The following is a 17,306-nucleotide window of genomic DNA, read 5'->3' on the forward strand; positions in this document are numbered from 1 at the left end:
GGCTGAAGTTGGGCCAGTCAAACCACTTCTTTGTCTTTTACTGACGTGTGTATGTGTGTGTACAGCATGGATGGACGTTTCTATGCACATGCTTGTATAGGTAGACAGAGGGAAGGAAATGGATAGACAAAGAGACGAATGTGCAGAGAGAGAGAAGTTTATCTGTATCTTAGCCATTTCTAAGTTCAGCAGGATGCCTCAGAAACACACCACTATAACTCTACACCGCACGCATGCACACACACACACATACACACACACACACACACACACACACACACACACACACACACACACACACACACACACACACACACACACACACACAGGCAAAAAAAACTCTTTCACTGGTAATCTCTCAAATTCTCCGGTGATTCACAGTGTTTCCATTCCTTTCCTGTCACCTCTCCCCTTACTTGTGTTATTTTCTTCCATTCGCATCCCATCACCAACCCTCACGCACCAAACCCTCCCATCCTCCCCCACCCGTTCTCTGACAGCTACAGGCAGCAGTGATGGAGTGAGTGTGTGTGTCTTATTGTTTGTCATGAAAATAGGATTTCAGCAGATGGATGGAGAGATTCGGGAGGAGAAATGCAATCTAAAGGAAAGCAGCAGAGAAAAGGATGGATTGTTATCGTTACGGGCTTCCTCTCTCCCAAACGGGGGAGTAGTGAGATGGTTTTACTTTGTGTGTGTGTGTGTCTATCTATCTAGCTATCTATCTATCCATCTATCCATTTTATACCTTTCATACACACGACACATTCAACACACACATTCTCTGCCCTCATAGGTCTTTCCTAATCACTCTCTGATTAGGAAGCATTTATGAGGATCCCAAGGTTCATCAAGCACATTTAATACAAAAAGGAAACTGCGTGCACATTATGTAATGATGACTCTCTCTCTCTTTATCTTACACTAATGGAGAAATGTTTGACCAACTTGACTGCTGTCTAATTAATTCTCCTGCATCTTTTCTCAGTAGAAAGTGTAATTATGTGTTTGGTCTGCTGAGAGTTTGGCTGTGGGAGTAAAATGGATGAGAATATGTGAAGAGCAAGGAAATCTATTTCCAGATCTTAGACTGAATCAACACGCAGTATTACTTATTGTCACTATCTGGCTCTCTGCTTCGATTCTTGTCTGTTTAAACCTGTTTCTATGTGTGATAGAAGTCTTCCTCTCCGTCACTGTACTGTCTTTCAGTACAGTTTGTCCACAGACCATCAGTGAGATAACGGTGTATTCAGAGCTAGGCTGAGAAGAGTGAAGTGTGTGCTTCTCGTCTTCCAGATTGATATAATCTCTCATTAGATCAGCCACACAAAACGGTTGACAGATGGAGATGGCAGTAGGTGAGGAAAACACTGTGTGTGTGTGTTTGTGTGTGTCAGATTGTGTTCCTATGGTAACAGTCAAAAGATTGCAGCAGTTCAGCATGTGTGATCACTCCTGTGTGCTTACTGATAGCCACAGGTTCAAACTGGGTTTAACATTCATGCCAGACTGGTAAATATCTCTGTTCACACAACACGTGTAGTTACATAAGTTAAGTCACTTGTACAGTAAACCAAGGTGTCGGTTTGTGGAAATGTTGCCCTCACACACTGGAGGCTATGAATAATAGATGGAGTGGACAGTATGCAAATGAGTAACTACAGGGATGAGATAGTTTACTATATAACCTGATAAGAAACAGATACTATGTATACAGATTTACATTATTGCCATTAATATCACAATAACCGGTACAAGAACAATTAGGATACTGGTTAATTCACATTTCTCATGACTGAAATTAGGGAAAATAATGTTTTAAAGACAGGAAAAGACACACAGGTTTCATATTTACTGTCTGTAAAAAGTTTGAACTTGTTCGTGTTCTCATAAAAGAGGACATTTCAAATCTAAAAATGTCTTTTGACATATTTCAAAAAATATTTTGTCTTCATTTTGAGATTATTCCCAGTCTGCTCATGAAATGCCATCTTTGTCAAGCACAATCAAGATGAGTGAGATTTTTTTAGTATCATTATTAGTATTACCATTTGGTGTGAAAGTCAGCTGGACTTAAAGAAAAAAAGCTAGAACGTGTGTGTGTGTGTGTGTGTGTGTGTGTGTGTGTGTGTGTGTGTGTGTGTGTGTGTGCAGCTGTGGGTGTTGTGTGTGCACGCAGTGTGGTGTGCTGTGCGTGGGTGTGTGTCTGTATCTGTGTGGAAGCTCATCTGTGCCGAGAGCAGATGAGGTATGTGTCATGGTGAGTTGACATCAGGAGAAGTAAGGTGGACAGGCATAACTAAGCTAATTAAAGTGGAAATGAGCTCCACTGTTTAAATCAAGCTAAAGCAATCATATAGAGGAGGTTTTGTTTGACATGCGTATGTGCTGTACCGCCATGTACTCGCAGCAGTGTTAATGGATTTGCTGAGGCAACTGAGCTCACTGTGCTTTGATTAACGTTAAAACAAACACTGAATCATTGATGGCATGTCATGTCTGTTCTGACTTCACTGATTAGTGTATAGCCGAGACTCACTACTTTATGAGAAGAAGAGGAAAAAGTAAATTAGGATTTCAGACACTTATTAATCATTGTGATTACTCTGACAGGTGCTGTTTAGCACCACTGCAATTTTCCCATCAAAATGTGAAGCACCGCATCATGGGATTCTTAGCAGGAAGTACAATGCAATGCGTTCAGATGGACAAATATAATAAAGTCTGGTTTATTTTCATACAGGCTTATTTAAAACAGCACATTAACAGAAATTAACTTTTTTTTTTAAAGCACAGAGGTAGGTTAAGTAGGCTTATTGTGTTATTTCTGAATTATTATAAGAATAGGCTATCCGATGAAGCCTTGTGTGTCTGCAGAGAGATACTAACCGGTGAGACAGTTAGTTAGCATGGCTCACGACTGTGCGTCAAATATTGAGCACACAATAAAAAGCGATTTGACAAGTTGAAAAGGGCTGATGCTCTTATAATTGAGGAAGAATTGGAGGAAAAGACAGACGGTATCAAGCACCTTGTGTGGGGGAATCTTCGTCTTTCCATCTTCTCTTTCGTTCACTCCCGGGATTTTGATTGATAGCTACAGATGAGAAGTGTGTGCTGTAGTCCAGGCCGCTGTTTATTTGGAGTGCCGGCGGGCCAATATTGTTTCTTATCTGACGAGGCAGAGTGGAAGGCTTCAAATATGAGTACCTTTGCCTCAACCGCACTAATAACCTTTATTTTTCTCTGAGTGTGGGGAGCATGTCAGTCACACTGTCTCTCTTCACTCTCCCATCTCTGTCTGTCGCTCATTTATTTTCCGTCTCGAGCCTCCAGTCCATCATTTTGTAGGGAGTTCAAGTTCCACCTCCACTTATTGCCTCTCACCTTTTTCTGTCCTTTTATTTTATTGTAGAGAGGACTGTGAAAATGATGCACCTTTGTATGTTATAGAGGTGAACCCTTCCCTTCCCTTTTGATATTGGGTCAAATAGTGTTTGTTTGGCACAAATGGATGCAACAAAGGCAGAAGCTATCTGGAGCTGAAAAATCAGAAAACATGTCAAGGCAATGATTACAGGCTCTCTCTCTTTATTTATACAGTATATCTATAGATATATATATAGATATATATACATATAAATGCACATGTTTTCTGTAATCTTTCTTTTAATTAATTATTTAGATGTTTCAATGAACATTTGAACCTGATGTGCTAAGAAATCCATTACTGCTCTTTGCTCTGTTTGTCAGTTTAGGTTAAAACATTGACACAGAGGCTCTGAGATTTCTTTTGATCTGCCATCCGCCCCTGAGGCAGCACTGTTGAGACATTGGACATCGTCACTCTCATATAAAACAACCACTCAGCTGACACAAAACGATACTGCTAGTGATAAAGGCCTGAGTCAGTACTGGTTTTGGTCAATGTTTTTTTTTTTTTTTTTTTCCAACAACAGTAGTTAATTTTCTCTCAGATACTGTTCTGCAAAGCTACTGACAAAACAAAGAGAACTGTTAGAGGCTGAATGAGCTAAATCCTCTCGCTAAATTAAAATTTCCGTGGAAATTCTGTCTCGCAGCTCCACAGCGAGCGCGCACAGGAGGACAGATTGTGTTCTCCTCTCTTCTGCCTCCACACTTCCTATCCTCTCCGAACACATGCCAATAGTTTGGGGATTTTGTTTTCCAGAGTGCTGACCAGTAGAACATTTTTTATAAGTCCTGTTGAGACTGTCCTCGCTGGGAAAAAAAAGCTGTATTGATCATTTGCTCAAACACTTCAAACAAATTATGTTTCAGTCCCGACAACCTACTCCTGTGTCCAGGATGTTGTTAATGGGGATGCAAAACCTCTTAGCGAGGGTGTCAGGAGGTTTGGTTGGACAAACCACATTTGCATCCCGTCTGCGACCAGCAGTCAATGTTTTTAAACTGTGACACGTTCATACGTTCACAGCTGAGTCAGAAAAATATGATTAACAACGAGACATCTGGAAGTTGTCACGGCTGTGATACGTCCCACTTGGTGAAAAGAACGACAGAGATGTCAACAATCTGGTGCTAAACTGTCTACAAAACCACCATTATTAACAGGGAAGTAAAATCCAGTCTTAATGCTAATACAACCAGTTCAAAATTTTAAAAGCAACTATACAACTACTGTTTGTTTATATCTGGTTGTTGGCGAACTGCTCCGAATATGCAGCACAGCAAAAGTAGCAAAGTTTGGCTATTTGTCTGGTTTGATTCACACTCCTCTCAGGACTGTTGGAGTGAGTCAAACGTAAACCAAAATCCAATCCTTCTAGCAAATGATTAAAGAAATCCTTTTTAAAATTACTTCACTTTTCAAAAATAGTCCTTTTCCTCAGGTTTAAAGTGGTTCTGTCTCTGGCTCTCCCTTTGTACATGTCTCTCTTCTAACTCTACCTGTCTCCCTGTCCGTGCAGACAGTGTATTATGATCATTATCTGGGCTAACCTTAACTCACTGCCAGTGAGATTGTTCTTCGCCGCTGGCAGCTTGGGGCAAAGAAAATCAAACATACCCTTGTATCTTTTTAATGAATCTGACCTTCTATCTTCCTCATATCTCCTATCTGACTGTCTCAGTCCATTTCTTTCTCCTTCTGTTACCTTGTTAAGAAGTGTCACCTCACTCCACCGCCTCCCATCTCCCCTCTCTCCCTTTCCATCTGCCTTTCATCTTGACCTGATCAGATCACGCTCGTCATGTCTCAAGGTGATCACCGCACACACCTTTCCTCTGTCTGGATTTAGAGTCTCTCCTTCTCTTTTACATGACCAACATAGTTAATCATTTAAATGTGATAATGGAGACCCGTGGAGGGATTCAACGCCTAACGTCTCCAGGAGTTATATATTCAGAAGTTCGGAGAACACATTTATCTCATGACGTAAACAGGCATGGAGGGATTGTCACCATATGTAATTTGGGAAGGTTGCACTCCATCACCTCCTTATGACAGTCACAACCACAGCATCTGGCGATGATGCGAGACTGTTGCATATTTGTGCCGAGCTAAAAGGGAACAAAGAAGATGCATCTCTGGTACAGAAGGTGGACAGAATGTGTTAATGAAACTGACGGTTGTGACAAACATTTAAATGAATCAGTGATTGTTATGTTGCAAGGTATGGCATATTTTTGGTTTTAAGATTTTATGCCTCGTCAGACAGGGTGTTTTCATTGCATGAGAGACATTTAAAGTACTGATTACATGAAAAAAAAAACCTAAATGCAAGAAACAGCTGGATGTATATGTAATAATAGAAAAAGATGCGCCTTTGAATTCCCAAACTTCCTTGAGAATCATCACATTTTTAAGATTTCTTCAGTGTCAAAGTCATCCACATCCACTACACTGCAAACAGGAACTGTAAATAGCTTATTCTGCATACTTTTAAATATGCTAATTTGCCAAAATGTAAGCGAGGCTGAAAATAAAATGTAATAAAATAAAAAAATTAGGGCTCAAATTGTAGATCACACCATAACTCATTGAAACCATGGCAACATTGTAGCTCGTTTTGTGACTCATTGTGGTGACTTTATTTTCACCCTACTGTCCACAACTTCCTCTCAATACAAGTGAAAGCTTCTTCTCCATACGACCCAACAAAGACGCTCTCCTCTGGCCTCCCTTATATGTGCTCTTTGTCCTGAAATGATCAGATTGGTGTCTGTTAGTGTTTGTCTCTTAGGAGAAGGTCATCACAGCAAATGGGAAGAAAATGCCCTGTCTGGTATTAACCAAGGAGTTCTTGTACTGGGTTTTTTTTTTTTTTTTTTGTCAGACAGGTAGAGGGAAAACTTGTTTCTATTATATCTTTTGTGCTGAATGTAATTTAGCCGTACCTCACCACATACAGCAGATCATTTGTGCCTGAGCCAGTCTGTGAAAAACTGATGGCTTGTGGTTTTATTTCTTTCTCTTTTTTTGGCTGCCAGTTTCTACTGATCTGATTCGCAGGCATCAGAAACAAGGAAGCGTTGGGTCAGAGGGAAAGAGGGGGGAAGGAAGAAGGATAAGAAGGACAGCTTCCAACCATGATTCAGTGTTTTTTTATTTGACCTGCGGCTCTGATCGATATTTTCTCCTAAGTGAAAGTGTGTCTGGCGGGCTGTCTACTACCACTTCATCCAGTGTAACAGTTCGCTGTCATAGAATCTGTGATGGGTAGGAAGTGGGGCAAACAGCATAAGCTTTGGCAAATCTCCCCCTACAGTATATCTCTCTCTGTGCACACGAGTGTCTCCACTGTAACAATTAGGAAGTAGCTGTTTGCCTTGAGGATACAGCAGCGTTCATACCTGAGGATCTATAGTTCTGACATGCAAACTTATTAGCCAAAGGCTTCTACCTGTTCCGGCTGCTGCCAAAATTATCATCATCATCTATTGTAGCTTTTCTTACATTTAAGAATTAAATTTGCTGCTGAAAACATATAAACCACAAATTCTAAAACAATATTTTTTTCCTGAGAAACCCAAGCTTTGTTTCTCTCTCCTCTTTCCTCAGTGGAAATTTTTGTTCTTTTCTTTAACACAGGAAGCTGAGTCATGAGTAGTTACAGGTGGTTTCCATGGTGAACTGCTCAGTATTTGCACTTAGTTTCACACACCAGTTGGACCAGTTATGATTTCACAGGAACTGTTACCACCACTTGGTCATATTCTGTTTTGCAGTAATAACACATAAAAAGTAATGTATCTGTTCAGGGTCCACTTTACTGCATTATTAAGCCCTGGAAAATAACTCTAAGTTGGAAAATAACCAAATTAATTAAGAGCCCTGCAAAATTAACATCTGCTACACTGACCATGGGCATATTTCTACAAAAAGTTAATTAACGATGGAAAAACATTTTTGTCTAATGAATAATGACAGGCTTCGTATGATCAGCCAGACAAATAGTTCATTTAGCGCAGTCGTCCCCAGCCTTTTGCCATATGAATTCTTTAGAGGCCTGATGAAGTAAAACTATTTTTTTTTTTTCTTTAAATAAACTGCTGGAGGAGCATAAAAAGAAAATGGTTTCTCTAGAGGAATTTGCAAACAAAGCTGACTCGCAGCTCGTGGTGCAGAAAGAGGCTAAAGGAAGAGAGGATCCCTATAACAAAAGGTCAGAGAACTAGTTTTGCAAATTTAATGTAAGTTATGAGATTGAGGGGTAGGGTCCAGTGACCCAACAAGATTTATGGAAGAGGGCATTGCACACTGCACCGGTAATCACAACAGCAAGCCACGCTGTCTGATTGTGCGCCTACACAGTTTTCAGATCAGGGAGAGGCTGAAGTTTGGCTGCAAGAAGATCCACAGTTTTCCTGATCTTTCTGTGGAAGAAGAAAGAAGATCATTCAGTCACATAAAAACTTCCTTTTATGAACTGAACTGCAGATTTATTCATCTGGCCACCTTTGTGATCAAGGGAATGAAAAACAAAAAGATTAGAGAAAAGTTTCATTTATATCAAGGAAATTTGGGCAGTCCAAAATATTTTTCAGTGCGTTTTGCATCTGATTACTTTGTCCTGCGCAACATGTCCACATGCCAGCGGAACCACATGGACAGCATTACTGTAACAGAAACATGATTGTCAGAATTGAATATGTGGACATGCATGTGCTTATGTTATGAAGTATTTCAGAGGCAGAAATTAGTCCAAACTGCAATTTTTTTTTAGATGTTAGTGACCAAATGTGAATCTACTTTTAGGCTTCGGAGTGAAAGCAACCCTGAGTCCAGCTCTGAGATAAGTCTACTTTGTTGTCTGAGTGAAATTTTGTTTCCTTTGAGGTGACTCTGAGACTCTTGATCAGGTTTTTCTAATGACAGCAGCAACGCTGAATCCATTTCTTTGTGACCACCTGTAGAAAGCCACTGGTGTTAGTTGTATGTTTAACATCTTTAAGCCTGCCTGAGTCTGATGTAGCTCAGAAAGAGAGAGAAGTGGTTAGCATGCCGTTTTATTTCTATGCTGTGCCCTTGAGTGTGTGAATGTTTTCAGTTCCAGCTTTCTGACTCATTGCCCAACAAAAGGAGTCCTAACACAGGCAGCGGTGTCAGGGCTGTCTGAGACAATTTGGGTCACACTGAGAAGAAGAGATAAGAGGGGTCCACCGAGACTGATTGTGGGCCGAAGTGCAAAGTCCAAGAGACTTGAGAGGAAAAGATGGAGAGAGCAGTGGAGTCAAAAGTAGTAAAAGTGGAGGAATGAGGAGAAGAACAGAGGGAGTGGATATCAAAGGGAAAAACAGGAACATCTTTGGAGTCTGTAGGGGGATATGCAAGGAGAGAGATTGGGAAAATCAAGCACTCAAAGCAATTTAGGTAAGAGAAAGAAATAGGAGAGCAGGCCATTTCAAAGTGGTCTTCTAAGTCTAAAAGAGAAACTGAGTTAGGTAGAGCCAGGTGTGATAAGTGGCCTTTGCTGAATCTCAGAAAATTGACAAGAGTTAGAGGAGAGAGAAGAGGTAATAAAGGGAAATGAGCAGGAAACCAACAAAAGAATCACAAAAGCAGAGAGTGTCTGAAATGGCAATAAGTGGGAACAGAAAGGAAGACAATGGAGGGAGAATTTAGTGCAGGGATGAAGAATTGTCATATAAATGAACTGAGGGATAAAACCTCCCAGAGGTTTGTGTTCAGAAAAGTGCGACATGCAACAGATCTACTTCTGCCTGTGGGAGAATATTTATTTAGGAGGTGAAGACAGATAATGTTTAGCTGTTGGTATTTTGCTCTCTTTCTCTGCTCCAGACCGTGGAAATGAGGAGCAGTCTGAAATGTTATCTATCTGGTCCTGAAGGGTTATATCACGCACGCACGCACGCACGCACGCACGCACACACACACACACACACACACACACACACACACACACACACACACACACACACACAGAGACCACCTTGGGATTCCACAGTTAATGTCACATGGACGCCCAGCCAGATAAATGTTATTTGTCCTGTGCTCAGCTCCAGTCTGTTACCGGGGGCGTCCATGGTTTTATAGCAGCTGCAATAATGACACAATCCCAAACTATAACCATAGAATACTGTATGTAGCCTACTCTGTGTGTGTGTGTGTGTGTGTGTGTGTACATGGATGCAGGATATGATTCACCCACAGCATGGGGAGTATGACTCGACAAAAACAGAAACTCTTCTAATAAGAGAGATAACGACATCGCTCAGCCCAGAATGGAAATACCTGCTTAAAATGCGCAAGTGTGTGTGTGTGTGTGTGTGTGTGTGTGTGTGTGTGTGTGTGTGTGTGTGTGTGTGTGTGTGTGAATGTGTGTGTCTGTTTGTGATACATGCTCCTTTGATGTCAAGCTGCAGACGTCTCTATCCAGTGACAGCAAAGTGTGATCCGGGTCTTCACACAGGGACCAATCTGTTCTGTTCTCTCTATTAGAATAAAAACCTGTATAACAGTGTGTGTGACAGAGGGGACTTTGATGAGATGATATTTGTCTCTGCCTGATGTGTGTATAGGATTCAGTGCATCTGCATGCGAGTGATAGCAGATTTTTTTTTTCTTTTTTGTGATTTCTCACAGTATATCCAAGAATTAGAAGTCAAAACTCAGACAAAATTCCTCGTGATTTGTATTTAGACGTGACTCTTTGAAAACTCAAAACCTTCGCATGTTTCGCAGGGAAATTGCCTCAATTTTGAAACTGGAGTGCCACAGGAATGTTAACAGCCTCCTCCTGCATTTTGTATCCCCCACGACAAAGCTGGAGGGCTTAGATTGGCAGCCTCGGTACGTGGTGGAGAATGGCTCTTGTCCTTCAGGCACATTATCAAGCTCTCAGAAGAAACTGAATGGGGCGAAAAAAAATATGTCAATCATATGCAGGAGGGAAAGTGAAAGAAAGATGGAGATTGACAGACAGAGACGCAGAGGGAGACAGGCAGAGGCAGAGGTCTGCTTGAATTGCCGACAGACCCTGTCAGTCCCACAGGGCTGATGGAACCAGGGCTTTGTTAGGCAGCAACAGAGGCTGGTTTATACTTTTAATTAGGGATATCTATTGTTCTGTTTGTGCTGTCTTTGGGTAGTTGCATGGAGAGCAGCGTGAGCTTGCTTCACAATGTTGGATGTGGATCAGCATTTTCTTTTTTTTTTTACATGCGCAGGGGAGTGTGACCACGCATAAAAACACAAACACAGATTCATCTCCACCATGGATTAAATGCAACGATCAAGTGGCCTCTCACTGCAAGACATGTTTATTTTTCCTTTGAGGGCAAGATGACATTTGGGATTTCAAACAAACCTTTGTCCACGCTATGTGCTTTTGTTGTGTGTGTGTGTGTGTGTGTGTGTGTGTGTGTGTGTGTGTGTGCGTGTGCATATGTGTAGTTTCCCCACACAAAGATAAAATCATTCATTTGAGCAGCAGCACTAAATAGTAAACAGAGAGGGATGTGTGTGCACATGCGTGTGTGTGTGTGTGTGTGTGTGTGTGTTTGTGTCTGTGTCAGATTGGGTTCCTTTGGTAACTGTCAAGAGATATTGACAATTCAGTATGTGTTATCACTCCATTGTGTTTACTCAAGGAGAAGAGTTGGACGAGAAAAAGAAAAGGACGAACACAGATAGAAAAAGCACACAGCAGAAATGAAATGAAAGTTTGATAAGGAGCAAAAAAGGAATTTTTTTTTTTCTCTCTCTCTCTCTGATGACAGCAGTAGATTGACAGCTTCGTCTCTCATTATTTTGTGTTTGTTTGTATGTGTGTGTGTGTGTGTGTGTGTGTGTGTGTGTGTAGCCTGCACTGACACAGAGCTTCACAGTCTGGCTGCCAGACTGAAGGACTGGTTTGGAGTTCTCCACCTCGACGCCAACAGAGATCTGAAATCCTCTGACAGCTTTGACTCTGCCACTGGACGTGAGTACATCCCCCCACAATGTGTGTGTGTGTGTGTGTGTGTGTGTGTGTGTGTGTGTGTGTGTGTGTGTGTGTGTGTGTGTGTGCAGCTCTTTCCTGTTGAACAGCCATGCTTTTCAGCTCTCATGAGGGCTGGCAGTGATGTTGACAGCGACCCTGCTCTGTTCTCTGTAATGTCAACATGTCTGAACACATCTCTGCTCTGCTATAACACACACACGCACGCACACAAAAAAAAATCTCAGTGTGCTACTTGAAAAAGATAGAAATGAAAAGTGACGTGGTCATGTTCTGTAGTTTCAGAAATATTCATGTCATTGATTTTTTTTTTTTTCTCTATTTTTTTTTTTTTTGTCTCTCTCTCTTTCTTCCTCTAGACTTTGACACCAGCATTTTGCCCATCTGTAAGGACTCGCTGGGCTGGATGTTCAACAAGCTAGACATGAACTTTGACCTCCTGCTGGACCAATCGGAGCTGAGCGCCATCTACCTTGACAAGTATGAGCTGTGCATGAAGCCCCTCTTCAACTCCTGTGACTCCTTCAAGGACGGCAAGCTGTCGAACAACGAGTGGTGTTACTGCTTCCAGAAACCTGAGGGTGAGAGGGGAGGGGGTGAGGATGGAGGTCAAACACAGTGATTGTGGGAAACAGGAGCAGGGAAGAAGAGTTAAGAAGTATGAGGTGATACTACATCAGTGAGGGTTACTGGACTGTACACATTTCACACACAAAAAAAAAAAAGGTAACAAGATGTTCACTTGATGCAGGTTTTGTTACCAGAAACAAACTGATGGCCCCGAAAACAGGACATTTGTCTTCAAGAAAAAGTTTTGCTACAGCGTGGATTTTATTCTCATGGTTTTTGGCCATTATTCCTATCTATTATGATGACATTTTACTACCTAACTTCATAGCAGATATCAGGGGACATGGTGACGTCAGGGTGAAAGCAGGCAGTGAAAAGATCAAACAGGCTGTAAACAAACTATAAATCTTACTATATTTGGAAGAGAAAATGAAAGACAACCTTAAAACTGTTACCCCATTTTTTAAATTATAAATGTTAGTAGGTCTTGCAGATGATTTATGAGTTTTACGCTGACCTACTGTAGCTACCACACCCAGTTTTTCTAGGCAGTGAGGAATTATTCATTTATGTCTGGTGTGCTCATCTTCAGCTCCACTTCTGATTGTTTGTTATAGAGGATATGTGTAAATCTTGGCGTCTGTTTACAGCCTGTGTGATCATCTGATGGGTCGTGTTCCTTGTCCTTTTGGGCTGTGCTGTAGTGACATCACTGCATCTCCAGATCTCACTCATCAACACTGAGCCAGGAGAAATTTTATCATAATATCCAGAATTCAATCTGGGGTGTAAAACAATTACATTTTCCTTTTAAGGGTAATGGTGCTGCATGATTTGGGAAACTGACGGCAGGGATGTCCGGCATGCTCAAATGGTAGTTAATGGGCTAAATCAAGCAAGCAAAACCAAGACTGCAGTGCTTTAAGGGAATGATGGATTTAGAGAATAGATTCAGGCAAAGACTGAATGAAAATCTGCAGGAAATGTTTGGACAGAGCCTTCTCCCCAAAGGAGGGGAGGGGGGGTAAGAAGATGGAGTAACCATAAAGTAAAGCAGATGGTCAGACAGAGAAAGAGCCTTTCTCTGTTAAATGATGTCGCAAGCACTTTTAATGACTTAACTGTTTCGTTTGTTCTCTGGTTGCAGGACTGCCTTGCCAAACCGAGAAGAGCAGGATCCAGAATCAGAGTCGAAGGAAGAGCCTCATAGGTCAGTATGGATGATTGACAGCTGTCGGTCATTTAGTCCTGTTCAAGAAACCAACATGCCCACATTGGATGCTAACGAACACACACACACACATACAAATACTCACGTGGCAAATCGACTCTAGTAAGCATTAAACATGCAATACACACGTAGACTAAAGCACATCCTGACATTTTGAACACACGTCACCTGTCCCCTACGGCAGAATGTTCATTGTTCCAGCTCACAACAGAAAGGCTTGAAGAATGAGCGTGGGCTGGGTCAAATGAAGGTAACAGAAAGTGTGTGTGTGTGTGTGTGTGTGTGTGTGTGTGTGTGTGTGTGTGTGTGTGTGTGTGTGTGTTATTGAAAGTGACTGCTTCCCCTTAAACAGGATGTATGGTTGTTGTCCTGCAACCTTCCCAGCAGTAATTGATTGTTGATCTCCTGCTGTGAATACACAAGAACTTTGGTTGCAACTGCAGGACACGTACATGTAACCTCTGCTGAGCAGGGATCAGATTTCTCCCCCTTGCCTTTGTTGTTCTCCATACTTCCCCGCTATTCATATCACTTCCTGTCTCTAATCTTGTCTTTCTCATCCCTCCTTCCTCTCTTCTTTTCCTCCCCCTCCCTCTCCTTTGTTCCTAGGCTCTTATATCCCTCGTTGCACTGAGGAGGGCTACTTCAAACCAACCCAGTGTCATGGCAGCACTGGCCAGTGTTGGTGTGTGGACAAATATGGCAACGAGATCGCCGGCTCTAGAAAACAAGGCAACCCTAACTGCGGTAAGACCACAACACACACGCACACTCACACTCACACACACACACACACACCACAGCAACACATGCAATCACCCACAAGTTCAGTTCAGCAAAACAAGGGGTTCGGTTGTGTTGTATCTGTCTTTATTGGCTCCCATTTGTCTAACTGTCTTTGTGAATTAGTGCTTTGATCCAGGTGGACTGCTGTGGGTCTGTCTTGTCTCTCCCTCTATAATCTGCTGCAGACGAGAGAGACAGCAGAGCCTCTCTTTAATTGCGAGTTTGTTCTGTTTCTTTGCTCAGTTTCTGTCCCTGTCTCTCTTTATCTTCAGTGGTATCTACCCATCAGTGATCATTTAGGAAATAGATAACATTAAGCATGCCTCCGGAGCCAGTCTGGCTGGTTCACAATTAGTCATATGTCTGCTTCTATCCTCTATGCCTCAGATATTTAGCACATGTAGTGTTGATGAAACTCCATTGTCTTGCAAGTCAAGTAGGAAGATCTGTCACACTTGTCAGCGGAGAGCAGAGTCAGAAGATTTGTTATAAATATGAATTTGTGGCAGTGACTGAGCACTTAAACTGCAGCTGATGGTGGCATCTGTGAAGATGCATTTAGGCAAAGAATGTATATAATTAAGCACTTTGATATGTAAAAGTAGTTAACAAGCCAACAGTGGAAATTCAAAGGGAATGGTCAAAAAGCCAATAGAGGCACTTTGCTGCAAATCAATGGCAGAGGGATTTCATAGTGGAAAAAAAAGAACAATAATTAGCAAGAAAGAATCCAGGCAGACATACTGATTACCAATCAAACAGCCAACTCACAGTCACAGATTACGCCTCACTCGAATGCCAGTCCAGTCCAAAGCCAGTAATTGCAGCTTCCAATATTGATGAGTTCTCTCTCTGGCCACCAGACACACACACACACACACACACACACACACACACACACAAACACACACACACTCTCTCTCACACATCCACTGACAGCAGCAGCTCTTTGTCTCTAGTCTAACAAGCTCAAGTCTAACTCTGGCTGAGTGGCCTCGGGCTGTAGTAGCTTGGACTTCCTCCATTCGGCCCTGCACAGAATGAGCAGGCAACAATGCAGAAGCCCTCCACAAGCTTGTGTCTAAACACACAGACACCAAACTGGTTTTAACACTCTTAGGGGCTATTCAATCACAGTACACTTGTAGCCAGGTGTAAATAGGCTATTTTAAACCAAAGGATTTCTTTCAGAAAATACTGGCAGCTGCAGCTGAGTTAATGACTCCTGTTCAAACTGTAGCTGCACAAGATTCAACATTTGTGCCAAAGAGCGTTTTTTTATCAAAATGTTTGCAGTTGTAACTTGGTGTAACTGAGCTCAGCCACAAACCAGCCTGGAACCAACCTCATGACTATGAGTTTGTGTTGAGGATTGAGAGGCGACACTTTTGTCTCTGTTTTTGTGCTGCTGTTCAGAAACAGAATGTATATTCTGGTCAGTCCCACAGTTAACTTACCTGTGTGTGACTACCAAAATGATACCTGTTATATGGCAGGTGAAATCACACGCTACACAGAGTCTGCTACTCAGGGATCTCTCTGTGTGTCTAACCTGTCTGTTTGTCTATCTTTTTGTGCACCTCCTCACAGACGAGGACCAGGAGACATCAGGGGATTTTGGCAGCGGCGGTGCAGTCATTCTCCTCGACGACCAGGAGGAGGAGCCATCACAGAGCGTCCGGAGCCGGCAGAAGAAGAGACGGGGCCGGATCCACCCAAGAGGAGCCATCGAGGACGACGAGGATGAGGAAGACGACAAGGATGACGAGATCGGCTACGTTTGGTAGCTCCGCTTCATTTTACTCTGCCATCAGCCGACCAGGAAACTCCGTTAACTCAGCACAGATCTGAAGCCATTCCAATGTCTCCTCCTCCAGTTACCTTGGCAGCAGTCCATTTTTTGGCTCCAGAACTTGCTCCTGTAATCCCTGTCCCTTATCCAAATCTCTCTCTTCAGTGAACCTCGCCGACCTCTTCCTTTTCAAGTGTTTCCTCAGACAGAAAACAGAGAGCCTATTAGATTTCAACAACAACCGTCAAGCCCCAGTTAGATTCTGCTCAAGCTGTCCACGTTCTGCTTCCACCTTCCCTCAAACCTGCAATCTTTAACCTCTTCTCCCATGGACACTTCTCTGTTTTCTCTACTACTCCCTCTATCTCCTTTCACTTATTCCGTCCCTCCTCTATCTCTGTATGTCCATGTCAGAGCCTCTGGTCAGTCTGTGAGCCCAGATACATTAGCTGATGTATTGGATGTAAATATGTTTCCTCCAGGAAGGCCAGAATGGGGATTACATTCCCTGTATCTAAGTCAGTGGTTCATTCTCATGGTCTGTGTCCCACCGTCGGGCTCCTTCCAGTGTTCATCAATGTTTCCACAAATCACCGCCACGCACCCAGGCTCTGAGATGCTCCCTCTCTCTCTCTGTTATTTCATGGAGGATTGTAAATTATTTAATCGTTGATCTTGAATGTCCCAGAAAGCCCAGGAAGCAATGAGATTAATGATGTATTGTCGTTGTTGTTGCATGTTTCTCATCGTGTTTCTGTAAAAGAGAGATTTTACTTGGCCAGGTCTAGCTCTATGCATCTCAAACAGAAAGTGATGCCTATTTGGCTGCTACAATACTTTGTTGCTATGTTGATGCTGTCTAGTGTCTTTTTTGGTTCTTCTCCCAATCTCAGGAGGTAGGAAGTTGCATTGCAGAGCGATAGCAGTGTAGAAAAGCGAACTGCAAGGCCTTCAGTCCAAATCTGCGGCGTCTCAGCCAGCTATTCTTTTACTAATTGATCAGTAGGGCTGCTCAGGCTGTTTGACTGTGCATGGACACTAGAGGAAGAAGCTGCTCCTGAGCTGGGAGGACACATGAAGCCGGGGGAGCAGAGAAGAGGCTCTGTTCTGCCTCCCAACATCGGATATGTTCAGTGATTTGAAATTGAAATCTTCACCATGTCAACTAAGTGAACTTTTATTTGTAACTTTGAAAATTTAAGTAAAGTGGCACTTTGGGTGTCTTTTGAACCTTACAGGTCTGTGTCCATGTGTCTGTTGTTTTCCTCATGTACCATTTACAGCGCAAGCCTCACATATTTTATATTATTTTACCAAACCATGATGAAATAAAAAAAAAAAACATATTTTTCTCACTTTGAAACCACAAAAACATTTATGTGAGTTTCTCATGCTTTATGGTTTTATTTTTTTTCCCTGAAGCTCAGATTTCTCTGCAGTACAACAATCAAAGCCCTTCATCAGTTCTGACCTTTTC

General features: G+C 42.2%; 1 protein-coding gene across 3 annotated transcripts in view; it reads left to right on the top strand.

Annotated features, from left to right (window-relative positions):
• The window catches only part of spock1 (SPARC/osteonectin, cwcv and kazal like domains proteoglycan 1), an 89,707-nt gene extending 72,643 nt beyond the window's left edge, over positions 1-17,064 (top strand). For all 3 annotated transcript variants that reach the window (XM_022751583.1, XM_022751585.1, XM_022751584.1), the window contains 5 exons: positions 11,313-11,432; positions 11,810-12,031; positions 13,168-13,230; positions 13,861-13,998; positions 15,628-17,064. In XM_022751583.1, the coding sequence (XP_022607304.1) occupies positions 11,313-11,432; positions 11,810-12,031; positions 13,168-13,230; positions 13,861-13,998; positions 15,628-15,824 (740 nt within the window). In that variant the 3' untranslated portion in view covers positions 15,825-17,064. The remainder of the gene's footprint in view (positions 1-11,312; positions 11,433-11,809; positions 12,032-13,167; positions 13,231-13,860; positions 13,999-15,627) is intronic.
• The last annotated feature ends 242 nt before the right edge of the window (positions 17,065-17,306 follow it).

The sequence above is a fragment of the Seriola dumerili genome, unplaced genomic scaffold (assembly GCF_002260705.1).
Source record: "Seriola dumerili isolate Sdu_G_001 unplaced genomic scaffold, Sdu_1.0 BDQW01000160.1, whole genome shotgun sequence".
Lineage (NCBI taxonomy): Eukaryota > Metazoa > Chordata > Actinopteri > Carangiformes > Carangidae > Seriola > Seriola dumerili.